The sequence below is a fragment of the Gorilla gorilla genome, chromosome 18, assembly GCF_029281585.2.
Source record: "Gorilla gorilla gorilla isolate KB3781 chromosome 18, NHGRI_mGorGor1-v2.1_pri, whole genome shotgun sequence".
NCBI classification, from domain to species: Eukaryota; Metazoa; Chordata; class Mammalia; order Primates; family Hominidae; genus Gorilla; species Gorilla gorilla.
The window spans coordinates 97,903,619-97,927,577 of record NC_073242.2 but is presented as its reverse complement, the minus strand read 5'-3'; the positions used below and the strand labels follow the sequence as shown (position 1 = coordinate 97,927,577).

At 49.9% G+C, this 23,959-nt stretch overlaps 1 protein-coding gene and 1 pseudogene across 3 annotated transcripts in view; both read right to left on the bottom strand.

The window, feature by feature from the left end:
• Positions 1-3,392: 3,392 nt before the first annotated feature.
• The window catches only part of CDH3 (cadherin 3), a 54,168-nt gene continuing 33,601 nt past the window's right edge, over positions 3,393-23,959 (bottom strand). Inside the window, exons 5-16 of one of the 3 annotated variants that reach the window (XM_004057869.5) lie at positions 23,739-23,894; positions 23,489-23,633; positions 22,422-22,597; positions 21,296-21,424; positions 19,901-20,086; positions 17,612-17,853; positions 17,085-17,230; positions 14,701-14,925; positions 10,519-10,725; positions 7,045-7,175; positions 6,510-6,656; positions 3,393-4,237 (exon numbers count right to left, since the gene is read on the bottom strand). In XM_004057869.5, coding sequence (XP_004057917.4) covers positions 4,028-4,237; positions 6,510-6,656; positions 7,045-7,175; positions 10,519-10,725; positions 14,701-14,925; positions 17,085-17,230; positions 17,612-17,853; positions 19,901-20,086; positions 21,296-21,424; positions 22,422-22,597; positions 23,489-23,633; positions 23,739-23,894 — 2,100 coding nt within the window. In that variant the 3' untranslated portion in view covers positions 3,393-4,027. The other 2 variants (XM_055366265.2, XM_055366264.2) reach the window with 2 other exon arrangements.
• LOC101144814 (10 kDa heat shock protein, mitochondrial-like) lies at positions 15,430-16,210 on the bottom strand (annotated as a pseudogene).

Below are 23,959 nucleotides of genomic sequence, written 5' to 3'. Positions count from 1 at the left end.
CCCTGATCTCAACCGGGACCACGATCCCCATCTCCTGCCCCTGACCCCACCGTAGAATGCAGGACTGGCTTTGAAGCATCTGCACAAGTGGATGCTGCAAGTTGTTTGACATTGTTAAGGGCAAAAAATTAGAATGACTAATATCTATGGATTGTGGTGACATTAAATAACACATCCAAACTGGATGTGTTGGGGACAGTAAGTCAAAATGCCATGTTATGAAAAGGTATAATGCAAAGCATGTGTGTAGGCTGGGCACAGTGGCTCACGCCTATAATCCCAGCACTTTGGGAGGCCGAGGTGGGCAGATCACTCGTCGAGGTCAGAAGTTCGAGACCAGCCTGGCCAACATGGTGAAACCCCGTGTCTACCAAATATACATATCTATAGATATATCTATATTTTTTTTTAGATGGAGTTTCACTCTTGTCGCCCAGGCTGGAGTGCAATGGCACAATCTTGGCTCACTGCAACCTCCGCCTCCCAGGTTCAAGTGACTCTCTTGCCTCAGCCTCCCAAGTAGCGGGGACTACAGGCGTAGGCCACCACACCCAGCTAATTTTTGTATTTTTAGTAGAGACGAGATTTCACCATCTTGGCCAGGCTGGTCTCGAACTCCTGACCTCATAATCCGCCCGCCTCAGCCTCCCAAAGTGCTGGGATTGCAGGCGTGAGCCACCGCGCCTGGCCCAAAAATATTTTTTAACTAAAATACAAAAGAATAGCTGGGCATAGTGGCAGGCGCCTGTAATCCCAGCTACTTGGGAGGGTGAGGCAGGAGAATCGCTTGAACTCGGGAGGTGGAGGTTGCAGTGAGCTGAGATCGTGCCACTGCACTCTAGCCCCGGGGGGAGAGTGAGACTCTGTCTCAAAAAAAAAAATTGTGTGTAATGCACAGGAGAAACAGATCCTGGAAGGAGGCACACCAAAGTGTTGAAACACAAAATTCGAAGGACCGATGGTCCTCATCATGGCCAGCACATCAGTTGTTTCTGGTTAGTGTCCACTCTGCGTGGTTAGCGCTGGTGTCTTACCAATGCAAATACTTTTACTTATTACAGGCACTAAGGATCAGAGTCCTAAGCTTCTGTTTTGCAGATGAGAAGCAGGCCCAGAGTGAGAGAGTGACTTAATATTGTCCCCATCACAGAGCCCAGGCTCTGATTCTTTCTAAACCTCTCGGGGGCTGGTGACTGGTTCCATTGCTGGGGGACTCTACATCCATCCACCGAGGCCAGTTGAGGCTGGGAAAGGCTGTTTTTCCTCCAAATATCTCAGGGGAGGAAGGCCAGCCTAAACAGGGGCTGCTTGGTTTCATGATTAGCCTCCGCTGAAGATAGAGTTTCTGATTTATCCAGGCTTCTCTGAAGGGAGTTGAAGATAACAGGCAGCAGGTGTTTGCTAGCAGACATACCCAATCCTCCCACACTCCCTGTCAGCAAAGACAGCCCTGGCAGAGGGGAATCTGAGGCCCCAGCTCAGTGGGAGAGGCAGGAGGCGGCTTTGTCCTGAGGGTGCCATGGACCAAGGACAGGTGAGCTTTCTCATCCGACTTCATCCCCTTTTGTTGTCGAGATAGGGTCTCACTCTGTCGCCTGGGCTGGAGTGCAGTGGCGTGATCTCGGCTCACTGCAACCTCCACCTCCCGGATTCATGCGATTCTTGTGCCAGAGTTTCCCAAGTAGCTGGGATTATAGGCGCGTGCCACCACATCCAGCTAATTTTTGTATTTTTAGTACAAAAATGTGTGTGTAGGCCGGGCACGGTGGCTCATGCCTATAACTCTGCACTTTGGGAGGCCGAGGCGGGCGGATCAGGCCAGGCTGGTCTCGAACCCCTGACCTCAAGTGATCCACCCACCTCAGCCTCTTAAAGTGTTGGAATTACAGGCGTGAGCCATGGTGCCCAGCCCCAACTTCATTTCCTTTTGGTTTCCCCATCCAAGGTCTGAGGCTTCAGGCTCCTTGGCCTCATCCTTCAGAGTCTTGGCAGCAAACCTGAGCGTGCAGGAGCATCCCACGGAGGGCTTGTCAACCCACAGCAGGGCCCTGCCTAGAGGTTCCGATTCAGCAGGTGGCACCGATAACTCCGGGTCAGGGTCTGTGCTTTGAGCAGAGGCGATTTACAGAATTAGTCATCCTCATGGAAGGAAATGTTTATTTCAACATCAGCAATTTCCTCAGCTTCACTTCAGATTCTTTTGGCTAATTGCAAAGATGACTTTGAACTTCACGTTAACAAGGGCACAAACAGAATGGTTCTATCACTGCTGCCTATTCCTGATTCCTGCATTTATGCCCTGGTATTGTCAGGAATGTTCCAATTTCACTGACATCTTGGGTAGGTTCTCTTAATTTTGTTTTGCTTGATTTCGATGATGACCAGATGTCATTTAAAAAAGCAAATACAATGTGGCCATTCTTTAGAGGAGAAAGTCCCCTCAGAGGGTGATTGTGAGGATTTAGAGGAAATAATCGAAGTCCTGTCTGGCCTTAAAAAGTACTGAATAAATGGTAGCTGTTACCAACTAACAGATTGCGTGGACCATGTGCCAGATATTAATTCACTTAATCTCCACAAAAACTCCCCATTTTGTAAATGTAAAATCTGAGGCAACTAGAGGTTAAATGATGTGCCAGCGCTGGGCACGGTGGCTCACGCCTGTAATCCTAGCGCTTTGGGAGGCCGAGGTGGGCGGATCACGAGGTCAGGAGATCGAGACCATCCTGGCTAACACAGTGAAACCCCGTCTCTACTAAAAAAACACACACTCAAAAAAAATTAGCTGGGCATAGTGGCAGGCACCTGTAGTCCCAGCTACTCGGGAGGCTGAGGCAGGAGAATGGCGTGGACCCAGGAGGCAGAGCTTGCAGTGAGCCAAGATCATACCACTGCACTCCAGCCTGGGCGACAGAACGAGACTCCGTCTCAAAAAAAAAAAAAAATGTGCTAGCAAGTAGCAGAGCTGGCTGTTCCCCAACCCCTGCCTTTCAACAGGGACCCCTCCAGCATAGAAGAGGAAGTCGTCACACACTGTCCTGCAGGGAGGGCAGCCGCTGTTCCAGAAGAGACCTTGCTGGGGCTGTGGAGGGGCTCAGCCTTGGGGTAAGAGGTTAATGGTTCTCTCTCATGGAGCAACTGACTTTGCAAAGGAGGGCAAGTCTCCCCTCCCTGAGCCCACTTAGGCATGGAAGCTGACCCTGAGTATCCCCTGCCATTGAGAGGAAGCTTGGGTGAAGCCAGCAGGGCAAAGAGAGCCCACTCTTTTTGCAGAACTCTGAAAATTCTAAAAACCATTGAATTGTAAACGTTAAACAAGTGAATGGTTTGGTATGTGAGTTAGATGCCAATAAACCTTCTATCTAGAAAACAGTTCACTTCCCAGGCACCTCTGGGAAAAGTTTCTTTAATAAAAAAGTTCTAGTACATATACACGATTGTCCTCACCCTTCATCTACAGCAATGCAACAGGGAAAATAAAAAATAAGGGGCAACCTAGACACACTCAGTATAAAAACGCAGAGATTCATCCGAATGCGAGGCATTGGGGTCTGGAAACCAGAAATGCAGGACGGCCAGTGGGCCCAGCAGCTCCGGGCTGCACTTTTGAAGAACTTTCTCTAACGTTTTGAAGATAGCATTAAAAAAAAAAAAAGTTGCAGCAGGAGGCCTAAGAAGGTTCCATTCCAGAGAGAAAGTCCATTGTGGGTCAGTCACAGCAGGCCCAGGCCCGGGACACAGGGCTGAGCATTTTACGGCAGGTAAGAGGCTTCTGGAAACTTGGCCTCTGAGGCAACCCTGGCCCAGGTGGAGAGGTTTTCATTGCTGAAGTCAAACTGCCCACACTCCTCCATCCTGAAAGGCTAAGGAAGCAACCGCTCTAACGTCAGACTCATAGCCTGTCTCTGCCAAGTTGCTACGGCCACTTCTTGACAAGCTCCAAAGTCCTCAGCTGAAGGGGGAACTGAGACCCCTTGGAGATGCTCTGTGGCCTGACGTTTGGTCCCCAGCCCTGCAGGCAGGCCGCCTAGTCGTCCTCCCCGCCACCGTACATGTCTGCCAGCTTCTTGAAGCGGCTGCCCCACTCGTTCAGATAATCGTAATCTTGGTCTTGGTCGGAGGCGGAGGAGGTGAGGGAGCTCAGGGACGCGGCGTCGGAGCCGCTGCCCTCATAGTCGAACACCAAGAGGGAGTCGTAGGGCGGGGCTGTGGGGTCTGTGTTAGCCGCCTTCAGGTTCTGCGGCAACAGAGAACAGGTAGTTAGGAGCGGCGGGTCCTGCCGCTTGCCAGCTGCAAGCCTCCATTTCCTCTCTGTGAGCCCCTCTCTCCCCTCCCCTAAGGTTTTGAAGGTTGAAATGAAAGAATGCGTTATTCATGCAGAATTCATTCACTCAGGGACCAGCAGACAGCAAGTGCTCAGTGCAACACAGGCCAGGGGGTAAGGGCAAGGACTGAAATCAGACAGCCTGGGCCAGAACTCGCACCACACACTAGCTTTGTGGCCTTGGGCGAGTCCCTTAACCGCTCTATGCCTGTTTCCTTGTCTGTAAAATGACAATACTTTTTTTCTTCCTTTTTTAAAGGATGCATGCCTGTGACACAGCCTCGGGAGGTACTGAGGACATGTGCCTCCTTCGTACAGTTTTAAAGGAACAGATGAATAAGTAAATGAGTAAATACCTGTAAAGCAGTTATTAGACTAGCACCTCGCAACAATAGCTATCACTATCTAATAAGCGCTACATGCTAGGTCAGTAGTTCCGAAACTTAAATTATCTGGAGAATCTTTTATAAATTCTGAAGCCCAGGCCACACCCAGTTCAATTATATCACAATCTTTGGGGGTGAGCTGAGGCATCAGTGGTTTCTGAAGGTGCCCAGGTGATTCCAACATGCAGGCAGGGTCGGGAACTACTGTGCTGGCACTGTCCTAGCTGCCTGCTCGTTCAATCCTTGAAGTCTTCTACAGCAGAGGCTCCAAACTTTGCCCCCCAAGTGCAATCACCTGGGAACTGTAATCCAAACCCAGGTAGTCTGGCTCCAGAGTATTCAACTGCTATATGTGTTGAATAAATGAATAAATCATTCCTAATTTTTTTTTTTTTTTTAAAGATGGAATCTCCCTTTGTTGCCCAGGCTGGAGTGCAATGATGTGATCTCGGCTCACTGCAACCTCCACCTCCCAGGTTCAAGCGATTCTCCTGCCTCAGCCTCCTGAGTAGCTGGGACTACAGGCGCCCGCCACCACGCCCAGCTAATTTTTTGTATTTTTAGTAGAGACAGGGTTTCACCATGTTGGCAAGGATAGTCTCAATCTCTTGACCTTGTGATCTGCCCGCCTCAGCCTCCCAAAGTGCTGGTGGGATTACAGGCATGAGCCACTGTGCCCGGCCTTTTTTTTTTTTTGAGATGGAGTCTCCCTTTGTTGCCCAGGTGTGGGGGGCGCACGACAAGACATTCAAGCCTATGTAAGAGGCATTTGAGGTCGAGGCATGGAAAAATACTGAGGCGCTGTGTGCATGTTGTTGGTACACAAGACTAGATCTCCTGGACCTTAAAAACAGGACAGGGAGTAGTATGTGTGATAAGGAGCGCTGAACACAGCCTCCTAAAAATGTGGTTTGAGTGTTTTTTACAAGGCCATATGTGCCTCATACCCGACCGCCAAGAGCCACCTGGTGGATGTCTCTTGTTTGTCTAAATTGTAGTTTAAACAAGCTCTCTCAATAAATACCTGGCAGACAGATCTTAGAGTGACGCTCTCTCAAAGGAACTGCTCCCCGCCCCGCTCAGCTAGAACTGTCTGAGTACTTCATTCTCGGCATTCACTACAGCCATAGGTTGCACCCAGGTGCGATCTTGGCTCACTGCAACCTCCACCTCCCACCATGTTGGCCAGGCTGATCTCAAACTCCTGACCTCAAGTGATCTGCCCGCCTTGGCCTCTGAAAGTTCTGAGATTACAGGCGTGAGGCACTGTGCCCAGCCTCCTAATCATTTTTGTTGTTGTTGTTGAGATGGAGTCTTGCTCTGTCACCCAGGCTGGAGTGCAGTGGCGTGATGTCGGCTCACTGCAACCTCTGCCTCCTTGGTTCAACCGATTCTTGTGCCTCAGCCTCCCGAGTAGCTGGGACTACAGGTGCCCGCCACCATGCCTGGCTAATTTTTGTATTTTTAGCAGAGATGGGGTTTCGCCATGTTGGCCAGGCTGGTCTTGAACTCCTGACCTCATGATCCACCCGTCTCAGCCTCCCAAAGTGCTCGGATTACAGGCGTGAGGCACCGTGCCCAGCCCCTCCTAATCATTTTTAACCACTCTGCAAGTGAGTTCTATGGAGGAAGAAACAAACCCCAGAAGTTACTCAAATAAGCCAGAGGTCAAAAGCTGGTTGGTGGTGGAGTCAGAATTTGAACCCAGACCCAAGACTCCAGGCCCATGCTTGTTCTCCTGTGTGGCTGGTGCTGGGCTTGAATAAAGGGTGGCCCTCGACTGGCCTGCCACGCCTCACCTCGATTATAAAGTTGCCGATTTCATCTGGGTTGGCTGGCCGAGGACGGTACATGGGTGTCGGGATGATGGTTGGTGCCACGTCATTGCGGAGAACCACCTCCGGCCTGGCCTCCAGACCTCGGTGGAGCTGGGTGATGTCATAGTCCTGTGGGGAAATGCAGGAGAGCAGGTGACTGAGGACTCCTGTCCCCCCCTCCCCTGCCACTTACTTCTCACCCCACACCCCCTACCCTTTGGATACTCTGGCTCATGGGGAGGTCTTACAAGACAGATGATGTCACAGATTTTGGAAAACCCTCGTTTCCATCCTCCCTTGTCCTAGCAAATTAAACATAGGCTCGAGGTTAACTTGGCTAGGGCCAAAGAGACTACAGCAATGGACCAGAGAAGTGGAGGATGTTAGAAAAGGAAGACGCATGCTTCATGCCAGGGCCTGGTCAACACAGCTAAGTTGGTCAGTTGGTTGACCCAACAGCCCTGCCAGTGGCCTTAGGGGCATCCACCTCCCAATCCCAGAGCCCCCAGTGCCCCACCTGGTCCTCTTCGCCACCCCCCTCTTCGCCATAGTAGAAGACGTTGTCACGGGTGTCATCTTCTGGGAGTAGGAGGGGCTCCTTGATCTTCCGCTTCTTTCTCACCAACAAAAGCAGCACCAGCAGGAGGACTGCAAGGGTTGGGGAGTGTGAGTGCTCCCTCTGTAACCACACAGCGGGCCAAGATCCCCAGGCCCTCAGAGCCCCTCTAACTGCGGATGTCCTCACTCAGTAGCCAGAGCTTAACATGCTACAATGGCTTTACTTGCACCTAGGAAAACTTCAACTCTTTATCAAGGCTGGCAAGATTTGGTCCCAGCCTATGCCTCCAAGTCCCCCTACCCACTAAGGTCTAGGCACATTGGCCTCCTCTGTGTTCCTTGAATACCCCCAGCAGCTTCCCCTTAAGAACCTTCATACAGGCTCCTTCCTCACCTGGCAGACTCTATGCATACACATGGCTCCCACATGTCAGCTCTCAGCTTATAACACCTCCTCCTAGAAGATTCTGACTTCCTTCTCCTCACCTATAATGCTGTCAGTCTAACCAGATTGGTGGTACTGATGCTTAAGAAAACCTTTCGTCGGGATGTCGGGATGGGAACCTCCCAGCAGATGTTGTCTTTCAATGAGACCCTCTTTTAGTCACCAGATGTCCCCTAATTAGCCACAGACTTTAAGAACAAGATAATGCAACTTTCATAGGGTACAGTAATCTAAACTTACATGGAATGCAGTGTTGGAATTTTTTTTTTTTTTTTTTGAGACAGAGTCTCACTCTTGTCGCCCAGGCTAGAGTGCACTGGTGCAATCTCGGCTCACTGCAACCTCCGCCTCCCAGGTTCAAGCCATTGCCTCAGCCTCCCCAGTAGCTGGGATTACAGGTGCCTGCCACCATGCCTGGCTTATTTTTGTATTTTTAGTAGAGACAGGGTTTCACCATGTTGGCCAGGCTGGTCTTGAACTCCCAACCTCAAGTGATCCAACTGCCTTGGCCTCCCAAAGTGCTGGGATTACAGGTGTGAGCCATTGCGCCTGGCCGGAATTTTTTTTTTTTTTTTTGAGAGGGAGTCTCGCTCTGTTGCCCAGGCTGGAGTGCAGTGTCAGGATCTTGGCTCACTGCAACCTCTGCCTCCCAGGTTCAAGTGATTCTCCCGCCTCAGCCTCCTGAGTAGCTGAGATTACAGGAGCCCATTTATTTATTTATTTATTTATTTATTTATTTATTTATTTATTTATTTTTGAAACAGAGTCTCGCTCTGTCACCCAGGCTGGAATGCAGTGGCGTGATCTCAAATTTTTGTATTTTTAGTAGAGACGGGGTTTCACCATGTTGGCCAAGCTGGTCTCTAACTCCTGACCTCAGGTGATCTGCCTGCCTCAGCTCCCAAAGTGCTGGGATTACAGGCATAAGCCACTGCGCCCAGCCCCAGTGTTGGAATTTTAAAAGGGCCTGGCTTCAGTGATGTGGTCTGAAAGGCTGGCAGGCTATTTGGACATGGGGGGAACTGGCCAACTGGTTCCTGGCTGCCTTCTCTCTCATGCCTACACACAGTTAACCCTGTATTAAGAGGGGACCCTCTAGCCATCTCTCTATGGCAGTTCGATTTAAGAGCATACACCACTGCTCAGGATCATTACTTTTTTGCCTGCTGATGGAACTGCTGTCTGTCCTTGGCCAGACAAAACAGACCCAACCTTCCTTGGGAGTCCACGGGTTCTGAAGATGCACGCACATGTGGGCTAGACAGTAACCTCTCCTCTCCCGAGTCTGGGGGAAGGCAAGATGCCAAATGGACTTCTCTGAACCCAGGTCTAGCTGCCTACTGACACCTCCACTTGGACTGGCCTGGCAAGTCTCTTCCCATGGTCCTTCCCAAACTGGCGAATGGAAATGCCATGTTTCTCCTTAAGCCGAAAGCCTTGCGATCATCCATGGGTCTTACCCTAATTCCACACATCAATCTGAAGGGACTCTACCTTGAAACATGATCACCTCTGACCACCTCAATGCTGCCATCCTAGCCTGAGCCTCCCATCACCTTTTTACCCCTGGATTATGGCATCAGCCTCCTAGATGGTCTCCCTGCCTCCACCTTCGCCCCCATATAGTCTGCTCAGCAGGAATCTTGCAAAACTTAAGTCAAATCACATCACCCCTCTGCTCAAAACCTTCTGATAACTTTCAGTTCTACCCAGAGTCTTCACAATAACCTATGAGGCCTGACATGATGACACCCTGTGCCTGTCACTGCTCTGACCTAATTTCCTACTTTCTTTTTTGTTTTGTTTTTCTAAAGACAGAGTCTCGCCCTGTTGCCCAGGCTGGAGTGCAATGGTGTGATCTCGGCTGACTGCAACCTCCATCTCCTGGGTTCAAGTGATTCTCCTGCCTCAGCCTCCCAAGTAACTGGGATTACAGGCATGTGCCATCATGCCTGGCTAATTTTGTATTTTCAGTAGAGACAGGATTTCACCACATTGGCCAGGGTGGTCTCAAACTCCTGACCTCAAGTGATCCACCCACCTTGGCCTCCCAAAGTGTTGGGATTACAAGTGTGAGCCACTGCACCCAGCAAAGAGCATGTTCTTGTTGTATTCATGTGATTGATCTCTGACTGACGATGTGTGTTGTCTATATTAAGACCAAGTCAAAATGTGGAAAAAACAACTGTGATAGGTTCTATCTTTAGAGCCAAGAAATTTGTTTTTAACTAAACATTTCCTCCCACTAGACCAGGAATTTGCAGACTCTAGCATGTATCAGAATGCCTTGGGAGCTTGTTAACATGCAGATTACTGGGTTCTATTCCTAAATTTCTGAATCAGTAAGTCTGGAGCAGGGCCTGAGAATTTGCCTTTCTAATAATAGCAAATTCCTGGTGATGCTAATGCTGTTGGAAACCACCCTTTCAGAACCACTGTGCGGGCCCCTCCAGATGACCTGATGGCAGGGCCGAGTCTGTTTGCTCACCACTGTATCCCCGAAGCCTGGTACATTCCACAAGCCCCAGAAAGACCTACTGATTGACTGATGCTCCTAGAATTAGGAGTTTAAGGAGTGGACCGGGCGCAGTGGCTCACACCTGTAATCCCAGCATTTTGGGAGGCCAAGGTAGGTGGACTGCTTGAGCCCAGGAATTCAAGACCAGCCTGGGCAACATAGTGAGGCCCCATTTTTACAAAAAATACAAAAATGAGCTGGGCGTGGTGGCCCACACCTGTAGTCCCAGGAACTTGGGAGGCTGAGCTGGGAAGATCATTTGAGCCTGGGAGGCAGAAGTTGCAATGAGCTGAGATCATGCCACTGCATTCCAGCCTGGGTGACAGAGTGAGACCCTGTCTTAAAAAAAATGTTTAAGGAGTGGACGGGCAATGTTGGTGGCCTCTTAGTTCCAGGAGTTAAAGCTCAAGGTAGAATCCAGTCTTTCAACTTCCCCATCCTCAGGGAGGGGGTGGGGGCCTGGTACTCACACAGCAGAGCCAGGACAGCCCCCAGCACAGGGAGGATGAAACCTCCCTTCCAGGGTCCAGGGCAGATTTCGACATGGCCATGGCAGTCGCACACGGTGGCCCTGATCACCGTCAGCTGCTCTTTGTTGCCATGGTCAGACAGAGAAAGGTGCACGTCATATGTGTCCTGCTTCAGGAACTTCTTCAGGGACAAGACCACTGTGTCACCTGGAGTGAACAGATCATTGATTAGCTGTGGGAACCATCAGTGCGGGGATCTGAGTACACCATGAAGAAAGTTTGAGAATACGGCTTCCACATGTGGGCAATGCAGAGAAATACTCCACAAGCACACTTTGGAAAATAGCAGTAAAAGCTGATCTTTGGCTAAAGCAAAATTCACCATACTGAAAAGGATTATTGGGATAGAAAAATTAATTTGTCATTTTACTTTTAAAAAAATCAATAATCACAGTATTTTTATAACATGAAGTTTTAAAAGCCATGTCATGCAGGACCAATAACTTCTTTGCATCATTGGCTGCTACACTGTTTTTTTGCTTCAAAAAGAATATTCTTCCTGAAAGATAGCTAACCCATTTTTTTTTTAAAGTAAAAGCAACTTTATTAAGAAAGTAAAGGAGGGCTGAGCGCAGTGGCTTATGCCTGCAATCCCGGCACTTTGAGAGGGCGAAGCGGGCAGATCACGAGGTCAAGAGATCGAGACCATCCTGGCCAACATGGTGAAAACCCGTCTCTACTAAAAATACAAAAATTAGCCAGGCGTGATGGCACGTGCCTGTAGTCCCAGCTACTTGGGAGGCTGAGGCAGGAGAATCACTTGAACCTGGGAGGTGGAGGTTGCAGTGAGCTGAGATCATGCCACTGCACTCCAGCCTGGCGACAGAGCAGGACTGTCTCAAAAAAAAAAAAAAGAAAGTAAAGGAATAAAGAATGGCTACTCCATAGGCAGAGCAGCTGATAGCTAGCCCAATCTTATATGAAACACCCACATTTCCAACTAAGCATTCAATTTTTTTGAGACTAAGTCTTGCTCTGTCACCCAGACTAGAGTGCAGTGGCGTGATCTCGGCTCACTGCAACCTCCGCCTCCCGCGTTCAAGCTATTCTCCTGCCTCAGCCTCCTGAGTAGCTGAGATTACAGGCACCTGCCACCGTGCCTGGCTAATTTTTGTATTTTTAGTAGAGACAGGCTTTCACCATCTTGGCCAGGCTGGTCTCAAACTCCTGACCTCGTGATCCACCTTCCTCGGCCTCCCAGAGTGCTGGGATTACAGGCGTGAGCCACGGTGCCCGGCCTTCAATTTTTTTTTTTTTTTAGACAGTCTTGCTCTGTCACTCAGGCTGGAGTACAGTGGCGCGATCTCAGCTCACTGCAACCTCTGCCTCATGGGTTCAAGCGATTCTCCTGCCTCGGCCTCTGGAGTAGCTGGGACTACAGGTTTGCGCCACTACACCCAGCTAGTTTTTGTATTTTTAGCAGAGGTGGATTTTGTGTCAGGCTGGTCTCAAGCTCCTGACCTCAGGTGATCTGCCCCACCTCGGCCTCCCAAAGTGCTGGGATTACAGGCCTGAGCCACAGCGCCAGGCCGCATTCAATTATTAATAAAACTAAACGCACATGACTTGGTTATGTAAGTGCTAATGTTGAGCAGATCAGATCAGATGCTAACCTGTGTTATCACAGCATTAGTGATCACACAAATGCAGGAACGTCAGAAATGAGGCTGCAGCAGGTATTGGGCTAACTGGCCTTCCAAGGCCCAGGGGGTGGCAGGCTAACCACAGAGCAGAAGCCAGGCCCAGCCCAGCCTGCACACTGGGCACCACTCGGGGGAGACTGCGTGGCAATCCCAGAGTGGAGAAGGGGCTATGTGTGTGGGTGACGAACATAATATCAGTGGCCTCTTTAAAGAAAGGCCTTTGGTTTAGACTCAACTTTCTCAAGAAGGGAGCTGTTAGCCTGTGTGGAAGTTTTTTCATCATGCAGGATTTGCCACAGCATTGCGGGTTTCTACCACTAAATGCCCGTAGTGCCCCCAATCACTGGGGCAATCAAAAACAACCCCCACGTTTCTACCCCCACTCCCTCCCCGGGTTGTCAGCCTATCTCAGCACAGATTTCAAGTTAAAATGCTCTGCACTCTCGCTGGGCTCCTCTTAGTCAAAGGGCCAGAAGGCAGAATCCACTCTGTCCCCATTTAGTGCCAGGAGGCAGAGACAGCTCTCCAGTCTGAACAACTAGTCGACCATGTGGAGTGGCCAACATGGGGTATATGTCACTAAAACATCTCTGCCATCCTATAAGGCTGATTTCTCAGTTGTTGATGATGATGGCAGTGGTGACTAAATGGGCACTTTTTCTTTCTTTGTTAATTTTTCTGAGACAGAGTCTCGCTCTGTCACCCAGGCTGGAGTGCAGTGGCGCGATCTTGGCTCACTGCAACTTCCACCTCCCAGGTTCAAGTGATTCTCCTGCCTCAGCCTCCTGAGTAGCTGGGATTACAGGCATGTGCCACCACGCCTGGCTAATTATTTTTTATATTTTTAGTAGAGACAGGGTTTCACCATGTTGACCAGGACAGTCTCGACCTCTTGACCTCGTGATCCGCCCACCTCAGCCTCCTAAAGTGCTGGGATTACAGGCATGAGCCACCTTGCCCAGCTAAATGGGCACTTACTAAGTGCCAGGCCCTACCCTGATCCTCACCATTGCTTTAAGAGGTGGGAACTGCTGTTATCCTCATTTTACAAATGCAGAAATTGAGGCTTAGGGAGTCAGGTAACTAGCCTGAGGTCACATGGGGTAGAGTCTAGATTAATTTCCCTGACAACAGAACAAGGGCAAACAGAAAAATGAAATTAAAGCCAAGAACCAGGTTATCAATACTGATCAATACTGTTACAGGTATTAATAACACTGGGTTTTGGCCATAATGCTTATGCTTTTTATTTTCCACACCATGGTGAGTGAGACTGCCTAGATTAAAATCCTGATAGGCCAGGTGTGGTGGCTCATGCTTGTAATCTCAGCACTTTGGAAGGCCAAGGCGAGAGGATCACCTGAAGTCAGGAGTTCAAGACCAGCCTGGCCAACATGGCAAAACCATGCCTCTACTAAAAAATACAAAAATTAGATGGGCATGGTGACAGGTACCTGTAATCTCAGCTACTCAGGCAGGGATAATTGCTTGAACCCGGGAAGCGGAGGTTGCAGTGAGCTGAGATTGTGCCACTGCACTCCAGTCTGGGAGACAGAGTGAGACTCCGTCTCAAAACAAAAACAAAAACAAAAACAAAAAACCCTAGTGACATTTTAATTTTTTTTTATTTGAGACAGTCTCACTCTGTCGTCCAGGCTGGAGTACAGTGGCACAATCTCGGCTCACTGCAACTTCCGCCTCCCGGCTTCAAGTGATTCTTCTGCCTCAGCCTCCCGAGTAACTGGGACCACAGGCACACGCCACCATGCCTGGCTAATTTTTGTATTTTTAGTAGAGACGGGGTTTCACCATATTGGCCAGGCTGGTCTCGAACTCCTGACCTGGTGACCCGCCCACCTCAGGCTCCCAAAGTGCTGGGATTACAGGTGTAAGCCACTGCGTGTGGCCGTAACATTATTTTTAAAGCCATAACGCAGCCGGGTGTGGTGGGCATCTTGTGGGCCACGGGGGCAACGGTCTCCTCTAGAACCTCAATCAGATGCTATTTATTAACCTGGTAGAGGTCTTTGGAATTCCACAGGACCCCTAAAAGACCATTCTAGCCCAACCGCCTTCCTGTGTAGATGGAAAAACTGAGGCCTCGAGAGGGAGGGAGTGACTTGGCCCATGTCACATAGCGAGAGTCAGGACCCAGCACAGTGATCATAGCCAACACTCACTGAGCATGCTCTGTGCCAGGTCCACTTCACATGCTCTACGTAGGTTCGATTCCTCGAGGCCTCAGTTTTTCCATCTACACAGGAAGGCGGTTGGGCTAGAATGGTCTTTTAGGGGTCCTGTGGAATTTCAAAGACCTCCACCAGGTTAATAAATAGCATCTGATTGAGGTTCTAGAGGAGACCGTTGTCCCCATGGCCCACAAGATGCTAGGATAGGAACGTGTGCAGAATCCTGGTGTGGGGCAGATGCCCACCAGTGGGGCTGGCACCCCACCCGCTACCACCACTCACTCAGGTACCTTCCTCGTTGACCTCTGCCGTCCAGTAGATGTCTGAGTCAGCTGTGAGCTGGGCCTGGAAAGGGGAGGTGTGGGGAGACAGGTCCTTGTCCGTGATGTTCAGCACCTGGCGCACAGGGCTTTGGTTGCAGATGGTGATCTGACGGGGCTCAGGGACTGGGCCATGGTCGTTGACATCAATCAGTGTTAGCAGAAGGGTTCCCGTGCCAGTGGTGGGAGAGCTTCCTGTTTGTAATGACACATATGATGAGCTCCCTGTGACCCACCCAGTCAGCCTCAGGGGGGCTCCTGTTTACCGCCCAGCTCTCACCTCTCAAGACCTTCCATGCCCTTGCTTCCAATACATGGCATGTACATGCCAATTGGGTCATCATTCTCATTTCTATCCACAGCAGACATTACTAACTATCATGACACAGTTGCAGCCACTTCATCCAGACAGCCACTATAACCACAAGGCGAAACCTACCGGCTACTTCAGGGTTACTCCAGTGTTTGTCGATCAGCTTCAGGGAAGCTTCCCTTCACAGCCCTGCTGCAACCTCTCACCTGCCTGCAGGTCCTGGTTCATTACATGTCAACCAGAGGTGACAACTACGTCGTAACCTCCCATCTGTTATGGTGTGGCATCACTAATCTGTCATGGCACTTTCCAGTCAGCCCCTAGCAATCAATCACAAGGGAAAACTGACAGGCCAATTCAGGACCCAGTGAACCAAAAACTAAGGCTGAAGGGACTCTCCTAATGCTGATGTTTTATTTACTTATTTGAGAGTCTTGCTCTGTTGCCCAGGCTGGAGTGCAGTGGCACAATTTCGGCTCACTGCAACCACCACCTCCTGGGTTGAGGTGATTCTCGTGCCTCAGCCTCCTGAGTAGGTGGGACTACAGGCGTGTGCCGCCACACCCAGCTAATTTTTTTTGGTCATTAGTTATCATTAGTTTATTATAAGAGAGAAATATGGAAATTATTTACATGATGAAAGGTTTCAGAACTTCAGTGGAATGGGCAGCTTCACGTTGATGTCATTTCAATAGTGACTTATTTCAGTCTACGTACTTTCCAAGAATGTCACCATCTCTAAACAGGAGATAATCCTTGTCATCTAGAACTACTTTGGTGCCTCCATATTCTGGGAGAAGAACTTTATCTCCAACTTTCACGCTAACTGGTTGAATCTCTCCACCCTTTCCTTTAGAATCCGATCCCAACAGCAACTACTGTTGCTGCAATACTTTTCCTTGAGATTTTTCTGGACGCATAATGCCTCCTTTGGTTACAGTTTCAGCGGCGCTCCTTTCAACCAATACTCAGTCAAAGAGTGGAAGAAACTTTCTAAATGCTTGTCCTGCCATGACTCCCTCCGCCTCAGACTCGTACTCTGCTCTTGTGTAGCGCCGCAAGGAGAGACCTGCGGTCTGACCCTGGCGACATGTGAAAAGACCGCCTGGGTGCAGGTGCACTCACCCCAGCCCTTGCCGCTCGCCCCGAGGCGTGCTGCAATTCGCCCCAAGGGCCCTGCGCAGGCCACTGATGCGGGAACTGGGAGGCGGCACACTCAGCTAATTTTTTATATTTTTAGTAGAGACAGTGTTTCACCATGTTGGCCAGGCTGGTCTAGAACTCCTGACCTCAGGTGATCCACCTGCCTCGGGCTCCCACAGTGCTGGGATTATAGGCTTGAGTCACCATGCCCGGCCCTAACTCTTATTTTTTAATTTTTCATTTTTTGTAGAGACAGGGTCTCTGTATGTTTCTCAGGCCAGCCTTGAACTCCTGGGCTCAAGTGATCCTCCTGCCTAGGCCTCTCAAAGTGCTAGGATTACAGGTCTGAGTCACCACACCTGGCTCCCTCCCAACTCTTGGGTTTTAGGGAAATTGGAATCATGGCCAGTCCTTAGGATCAGTCTTTTGTTGTTGTTGCTTTTTGAGATAGTCTCGCTCTGTCACCCAGGGTGGAGTGCAGTGGCACGATCTCAGCTCACTGTAGCCTCCACCTCCCAGGTTCAAGCGATTCTTCTGCCTCTGCCTCCAGAGTAGCTGGGACTACAGGTGTACATCACCACACCCGGCTAATTTTTTGTATCTTTAGTAGAGACGGGGTTTCACCATGTTGGCCAGGCTGGTCTCGAACCCCTGACCTCAGGTGATCTACCTGCCTTGGCCTCCCAAAGTGCTGGGATTACAGGCATGAGCCACTGCATCCGGCCTAGGACCAGTCTTTAAAAGACTCCTCTGAAAGACCCCTTTGACCGTCTGGATTGGTTTGCAAATAGCCCTCCTTGACACATGTTCCCACCTGTGGAGGAAACATGCTGTGCTGTGTCATGTGACCTGAGAACCAAAAGTGGCCCTTGTGGGAGGGCTGGGAGGATGCTCTCACCATTGTCCATGGCCAAGACCATGACTTCGTAGATGTTGTTCCTCACAAACTGCTCATCCTCACGGTCGAGGGTGCCCACAGCTGTGACCTGCCCACTGTCTGGGTCCATGGCTAGCCACCCTGCTGGGTCTCTCAGGATGCGGTAGCTGGAGAGGAAAAGTTGAGACGAGTCACATCCAGAATATTTAGAATTCTGATGTCATCATTCAGGGCCTCCTCATACCAACTGGCAGATGGCCTCTGGGCTCCTAAGCAGGATCATATGGAAAATGCACCTCGCCCATAAACGGGGACCTAAAGCAGCAGGTGCAGGAGTCCCAGGAGGGATATATGACAGAGTGAGAAATACTTGCCCCCAAACCCCTATTCAGTCTTCAGCCTCAAAGAGGGTAGGAAGAAGAGAACCTATGCAGGAGGGATATTCCTATTTGACAATCTCTATGGTAATCAGAACAAACGTTGGCCATGATCACCCACCCACCAACTGTGCCAGTACATGCTGCTCACTGAGCCCAGCTCCTGAGTACCTGATCTTTTGATTCTCCTTGTCAGGGTCTTCTGCAGTGTAGACACACACAGCCTCCCCAGTGGGGATGCCCTCCTGGACCTCAACGACTTTGGAGGGTGGGACAAACACAGGTGCCTCATTCACATCCTCCACGTGGACCACTATGGTGGCTGTGGAGGTTGGGAGCTTCAGCACAAAAGGGGCCTCGTTGGTCACTTCAACGTACAGGGTGTGCTGGTTTTTGGCCTCAAAATCCAAACCCTAGGAGAGAAGAGAAAGAAGGACCTGGACCACCATTTTGAGAGGAGGCCCTGTGCAGTACAGTTGAGATGTGAGAAGGAAAACGCCAATACTGAGGGGCTTGAGGCCCTCACTAGCAACAGTGCTGCCCCTTCTCTGTCCCATAAACACTCCCGTGTTTCCTGAGTGCACATCTAATGGGGACTCTCAGACCATCCTAAAGGTAACTGTATTAATAAGCCCTAGATCAATGGTTCCCAGTGGAGTGGTGGTGATGATGTTTGAGAAAACTGGGGGGCCTGGCATTGTGGCTCATGCCTGTAATCCCAGCACTTTGGGAGGCCAAGGCTGCTGGATTGCTTGAGACCATTATTTGAGACAGGATCTTGCTCTGTTACCCAGGCTCGAGTGCAGTGGCTTGATTATGGCTCACTGCAGCCTCGACCTTCTTGGGCTCAAGCTGTCTTCCCACTTCAGCCTCCTGGGTAGCTGGGACTACAGGTGTGTGCCACCGCACCCAGCTATTTTTTTTTTTTTTTCGGAGACGGAGTCTCGCTCTGTCATCCAGGCTGGAATGCAGTGATGCGAACTCAGCTCACTGCAACCTCCACCTCCTGAGATCAAGCGATTCTCCTGCCTCAGCCTCTCCAGTAGCTGGGACTACAGGCATGTGCCACCACGCCCAGCTAATCTTTGTATTTTTAGTAGAGATGGGTTTCACCACGATGGCCAGGCTGATCTCGTACTCCCAACCTCAGGTGATCTGTCTGCCTCGGCCTCCCAAAGTGCTAGGATTACAGGCATGAGCAATTGTGCCCGGCCCCAGCGAATTTTTTATACTTTTAGTGTAGACAGGATTTCTCCATGTTGTCCAGGCTGGATTTTCTTTTTTTTTTTTTTTTTGAGACAGAGTCTTGCTCTGTCACCCAGGCTGGAGTCCAGTGGTGTGATCTCGGCTGACTGCAAGCTCCACCTCCCGGGTTCACACCATTCTCCTGCCTCAGCCTCCCAAGTAGCTGGGACTACAGGCGCCTGCCACCACGCCCAGCTAATTTTTTTGTATTTTTAGTAGAGACGGGGTTTCACCATGTTAGCCAGGATGGTCTCGATCTCCTGACCTCGTGATCCACCCACCTCGGCCTCCCAAAGTGCTGGGATTACAGGCGTGAGCCACAGCACCCGGTCTGGATTTTTTCTTTATTTTAGTTAGGACATTCTCTATTTTTAGAAATACTGAGTTAGGTTAGTTATATTATAAATGAACTTCATTTCACATCGTTTAACAATGTCGAAGTGGCATTACAAAGTATTTGTTGCAGAAAAGAGGACAGCAAACCCCAGTCTTTAAAATATATTATTTCATACAATATTTTATACCCTGCTTCTCAAACCACATCATTCTTCATAGTAAACCAGGAAGTAAAAGAAACTGATGCAAGATTAGGTCCATCTTCATTTTTTTCTTTTTTAGTGCTGATGGGATCTTGCTATGTTCACCAGGCTCATCTGAAACTCCTGGCCTCAAGTGATCCTCCCACCTCAGCCTCCTAAAGTGCTGGGAATAAGTATGAGCCACTGCGCCCAGCCTTATTCAGACTTTTTGACCCAACCCACGTCCTATACCCCAATAAAAACAAAAATACATACACACAAAAAAGAGACTTTTTGAGAGGCAAGAGTGTGCCTCAGTGATTCAAAACATTTTATTATCTAAACACCTAGACATGAGTTTTAGAGTAAATGCAAAGTCAACATGGATTTCAATAAAATGGACTCTCTATGTGAGACTGATTCAGGGCAGCTATTGGACACTGTGGTCTGGGAGGAGGCTCCACTGATATGCTTCAATTAGATCAGTGACTCTTACCTATTTATGAAGTGGGCTCCTGGGTAAGATTTAGTTTGAACAAAGGGACTTCCCAACACAAGAGTGGTAGAACAGTGTTGGGAGCCACTGGGCTGGTACGATTCCTGGACTAGCCCACGGGAGACAGTGGCTCCTCATCCTGAAGGCTGCAGACCTGACTGCCCCAGGTATAGCCATTGTCTGAGGCCCGAACTGACTCACCTTCCTGGTTGTCAGGATGCCCTGGTTGCTCTCAGGGTGGGTGGTGATGGTAAAATGGTCCCCGTCGTCACCGCCCACGATGAGGTAGGTGGCACGCCACGCTGGTGAGTTGGGGGCGTCCAGATCAGTGACCGTCAGCCTCTGCACCTCATGGCCCACTGCATTCTCAGGCACATGGGCCTCGTACTGTCAGTGTGAGAAGCACAGCACTATCAGAGCAGAGAATGACTGTCCTACTCCAGAGGCTGAGAAGCCTCCATCCAACCTCAGGGGATCCCCATGCCTTTACCCTTTCCTGGACCACCCACCCACTTTGCGGGGTTTCAGGGTATACACAGCGGCAGGATGTCCCCAGCAGCAGCCTCACAGCTGCTGGCACAGACCACACCAATCCTGTGCCTGCTTTCCCTACACGCAGGGGCCTGATGTTCCAGAAATCTCACGGGTTTGCATGCCCAAGCCCCTGCCACGTGTAGCTATCTATCCAGCTGAGATCAGAAAGGAATAAGGAAGGTGGCAAGAAGGGCTAGGTGCCTGAATGGGCTGGGGCACTGAACAGGAATTTTTTGGAGGTTCTGGGACATGTGACAAAGACTGGAAAATCAGTTGCTTGGAACAAAAAATTTATTTATTTATTTATTTTTATTTTATTTTTTTAGACAGTCTCAGTCTGCTGCTCAGGCTGGAGTGCAGTGGTGTGATCTCGGCTCATTGCAACCTCCACCCCCCAAGCTCAAGCGATCCTCATGTCTCAGCTTCCCAAGTAGTTGGGACTACAGGTGTATGCCACTGCACCTGGTTAATTTTTGTATTTTTAGTAGAGACGGGGTTTTGCCATATTGGCCAGGTTGGTCTTGAACTCCTGGCCTCAAAAGTGTTCTGCCCGCCTTGGCCTCCCAAAGTGCTGGGATTACAGGTGTGAGCCACCGCGCCTGGCCTCATTACAAATTTTTATTCAGACCTAATTAACGTTCAGAGTTGTCTAAAGATGGAAGCGGGAGGATGTAATTGGCACCTTGATTGGCACTGAGTCCTCTGCCTTGGAGGTACGCAAGCATTCACTGGGAAAAGATGGGCAGGTGTAGGTACAAGAAAAATATGTTTTCAAATCAACAAAGATTTTCATATCAAGCACTTCTTTTAGGGCATCATGTTAGGAAACGTACACAGATTATTTCATTTGAAACTCAGAACAATGCAGCAGGTATTATCATTATCTCCTTTTCACAGATTAGGAAATGGGGCACAGAGAGGTTAGGTAGTTTTCCTAAGGTCACAAAGCCATAGAGCTGAGACTGGCATTTGAAGCAATATAGACTGGTTCCAGTTTCCTGAGAAAGGCAAACTTTGGTCCTTCATTATCTGATGAGGGACTGAGTGAGGAAGGGGCATTACCTTCTGGGGGTCAAACACGGGAGCATTGTCATTGGCATCAAGGATCTCCACTACTGCCACTGCCGTGGTGGTGGAGCCGTCCCCATCCATGTCTGTGGCCTGGATGGTCAGTGTGTACTCAGGGACTTTCTGGGGAGAAAAAGAGGAGAGGGGAAGCCCATTGTGAGTTTAATCTGAAGGGTCCCTCCCCTGACCTCCAGGAAGCACTGGCTCATGGGTGTATGGATGGGGAGGAGGATCTCTCCCTATCATAAGACTGACTCCTTGACCACCCCTCACCCCCTGCCAGGAGAACAGAAGCAGAGGATGCTGTTGGAGAGGGAACGAGTGATCCAAATAGTTCTCCTGGGCCTGTCCTAGGGAAGCCTTGGCATCGCCCCCTGACCCTTAACTGCTCCAGAATGAGTCTTGCTTTTGTTTTTGAGACAGGATCTTGCCCTGTTGCCCAGGTTGCAGTGTAGTGGCGTGATCTTGGCTCACTGCAAACTCCACCTCCCAGGTTCAAGTGATTCTCCTGCCTCAGCCTCCCAAGTAGCTGGGATTACAGGTGCCCGCCACCACGCCCAGCTAATTTTTGTATTTTTAGTAGAGACAGGGTTTCACCATGTTGGCCAGGCTGGTCTTGAACTCTTGACCTCAAGTGATCCTCCCGCCTTGGCCTCCCAAAGTGCTGAGATTACAAGCGTGAGCCACTGTGCCTGGCCTCAGAATAAGAGTTTTGAGTGAGGATTTGGATAAAGGTATCAATTAGGAAACAGGCATCAAATCCAGTATCCATGGAGCTAATTCTACTTTGTGGCACATAAGGGACCAATTTGGGTAATGTGCACACTAAGTGAGCCACTCTGAGAGGAAATGAGAAAACCTACAGAAAATACCAAAAGTAGGCATTTTACAGCTGCCTCCCAGCCCTGGAGAAGATTTAACAAGATTGGCTGGCAGCAGGCCACGGGCCCAAGGAACCAGGGGCATGGCATGTGAACCCAGCAGCGGCCATCCCAGCTGACGTGGGTCCTCACTGTTCTGCCTTGGGCTTTGTGGGCAGGGATAGGAGCTTCTGCTCTCAGAGTCAGTTCCCAGCCTGGGCAAGTCTGGGTAGGCAGTACTTTCCCTAAGGGCCACTCACTTCCCGGTCCAGGCCACTGGAGATGACGCTGATGGTGCCTGTGCTCCGGTGAATGGTGAACATGAGGTCGTGTGGGTCCTTTGGTTCTTGGCTATGGATGGAGTAAGCAACCACCCCATTGTAGGTGTAGATGGCATCATCCTCATCCGTGGCTGTCACCTGCATCACAGAAGTACCTGGAGAGAAGGGATGAGTATCTTTTCCTCCCAGTTCCAACTCCAGCCCTGTCTACTTCTGGAACTCTTTTTTTTTCTTTTCTTTTTTTTTTTTTTTTTTGAGATGAAGTCGCACTCTATCACCCAGGCTGGAGTGCAATGGTGTGATCTCGACTCACTGCAACCTCTGCCTCCTGGGTTCAAGTGATTCTCCTGCCTCAGCCTCCTGAGTGGCTGGGATTACAGGTGCCTGCCACCATGCCCGGCTAATTTTTTAATATTTTTAGTAGAGATAGGATTTCACCATGTTGGCCCAGCTGGTCTTAAACTCCTGATCTCAAGTGATGTGCCTGCGTAGGCCTCCTGAAGTTCTAGGGTTCCAGGCGTGAGCCACCGCGCCCGGCCTCCATCAGCCATGTTCTAACACCTCCAGTCTTTGCTGCATTCCCTGTGGCTGCCATGCACTCAAGAGCTTCGCATTAGGCGCTCTGTATTACGTAACAGTCTGCACATGGTATTTCTAATCTTCACCACTCTTCAAAGTTGATATTATTCCCATTTTTAGATGTAAGAAGTGAGGCTCAGAGGTCAAGAATATGCCCAGGATCACAGCCGGTAAAGAGGGCAAAGCCAAGATTCAAATCTAGGTCTTTGAAGCTCCAAAGCTAGTGGTTCCCAAGCTTGGCTGATCATCTGAAGCTTTAGGGAAAATTTCAAATATACAGATTCCAGAGCTCTGCTCTAGGATCATTCTTATTCAGGAACCTTGGGATGGAAGGGGGGGAAATCTGGATTTTTAAGACGATCCCAAGTAATGTGATACACAGCCAAGGAAATCAGGTATGGTGGGATCTTTTAGCATTTAAGGGTGTGGGCCCAGCCCTGTAGCAGTCCCCTTCCCAGTCCTCTTACCTGGTAGGACTCCCTCTAAGACACTCCCTCGGAAGGTGTCCTGGGTAAACTTGGGCTTGTGGTCATTCTGGTCGGTCACGATGATGGAGATGTTCATGGGGTCCTCCACTGAGGCACCATTCTCTGACACAGCGTGGCCAAAGAGCTGTGGAGTACACAGCTCTGGGGTCAGCCCGGTGCCACCCACCTCACCAGGCCTAGGACCCCACTTCTGAGGGGACATTTACAGTAGACACTAAAGGCTACTTGCCTCATACTTGGCAATCTCCTCCCGGTCCAGTGGCTTATTCAACAACAACCAGCCTGTCTCCTTCTCTACAGCGAAGACACCCTCAGGCGGGCTGTCTGCCCCCGGCCCCGTGATGCTGTAGAAAATCTTGGTGTCTCTATCTTTATTAGACTTGAGCTGGAGGGAAAAGAAAATGGCAGCTGACAAAGTAACAAATATCCCATGACTGTGACAAAGAGTCC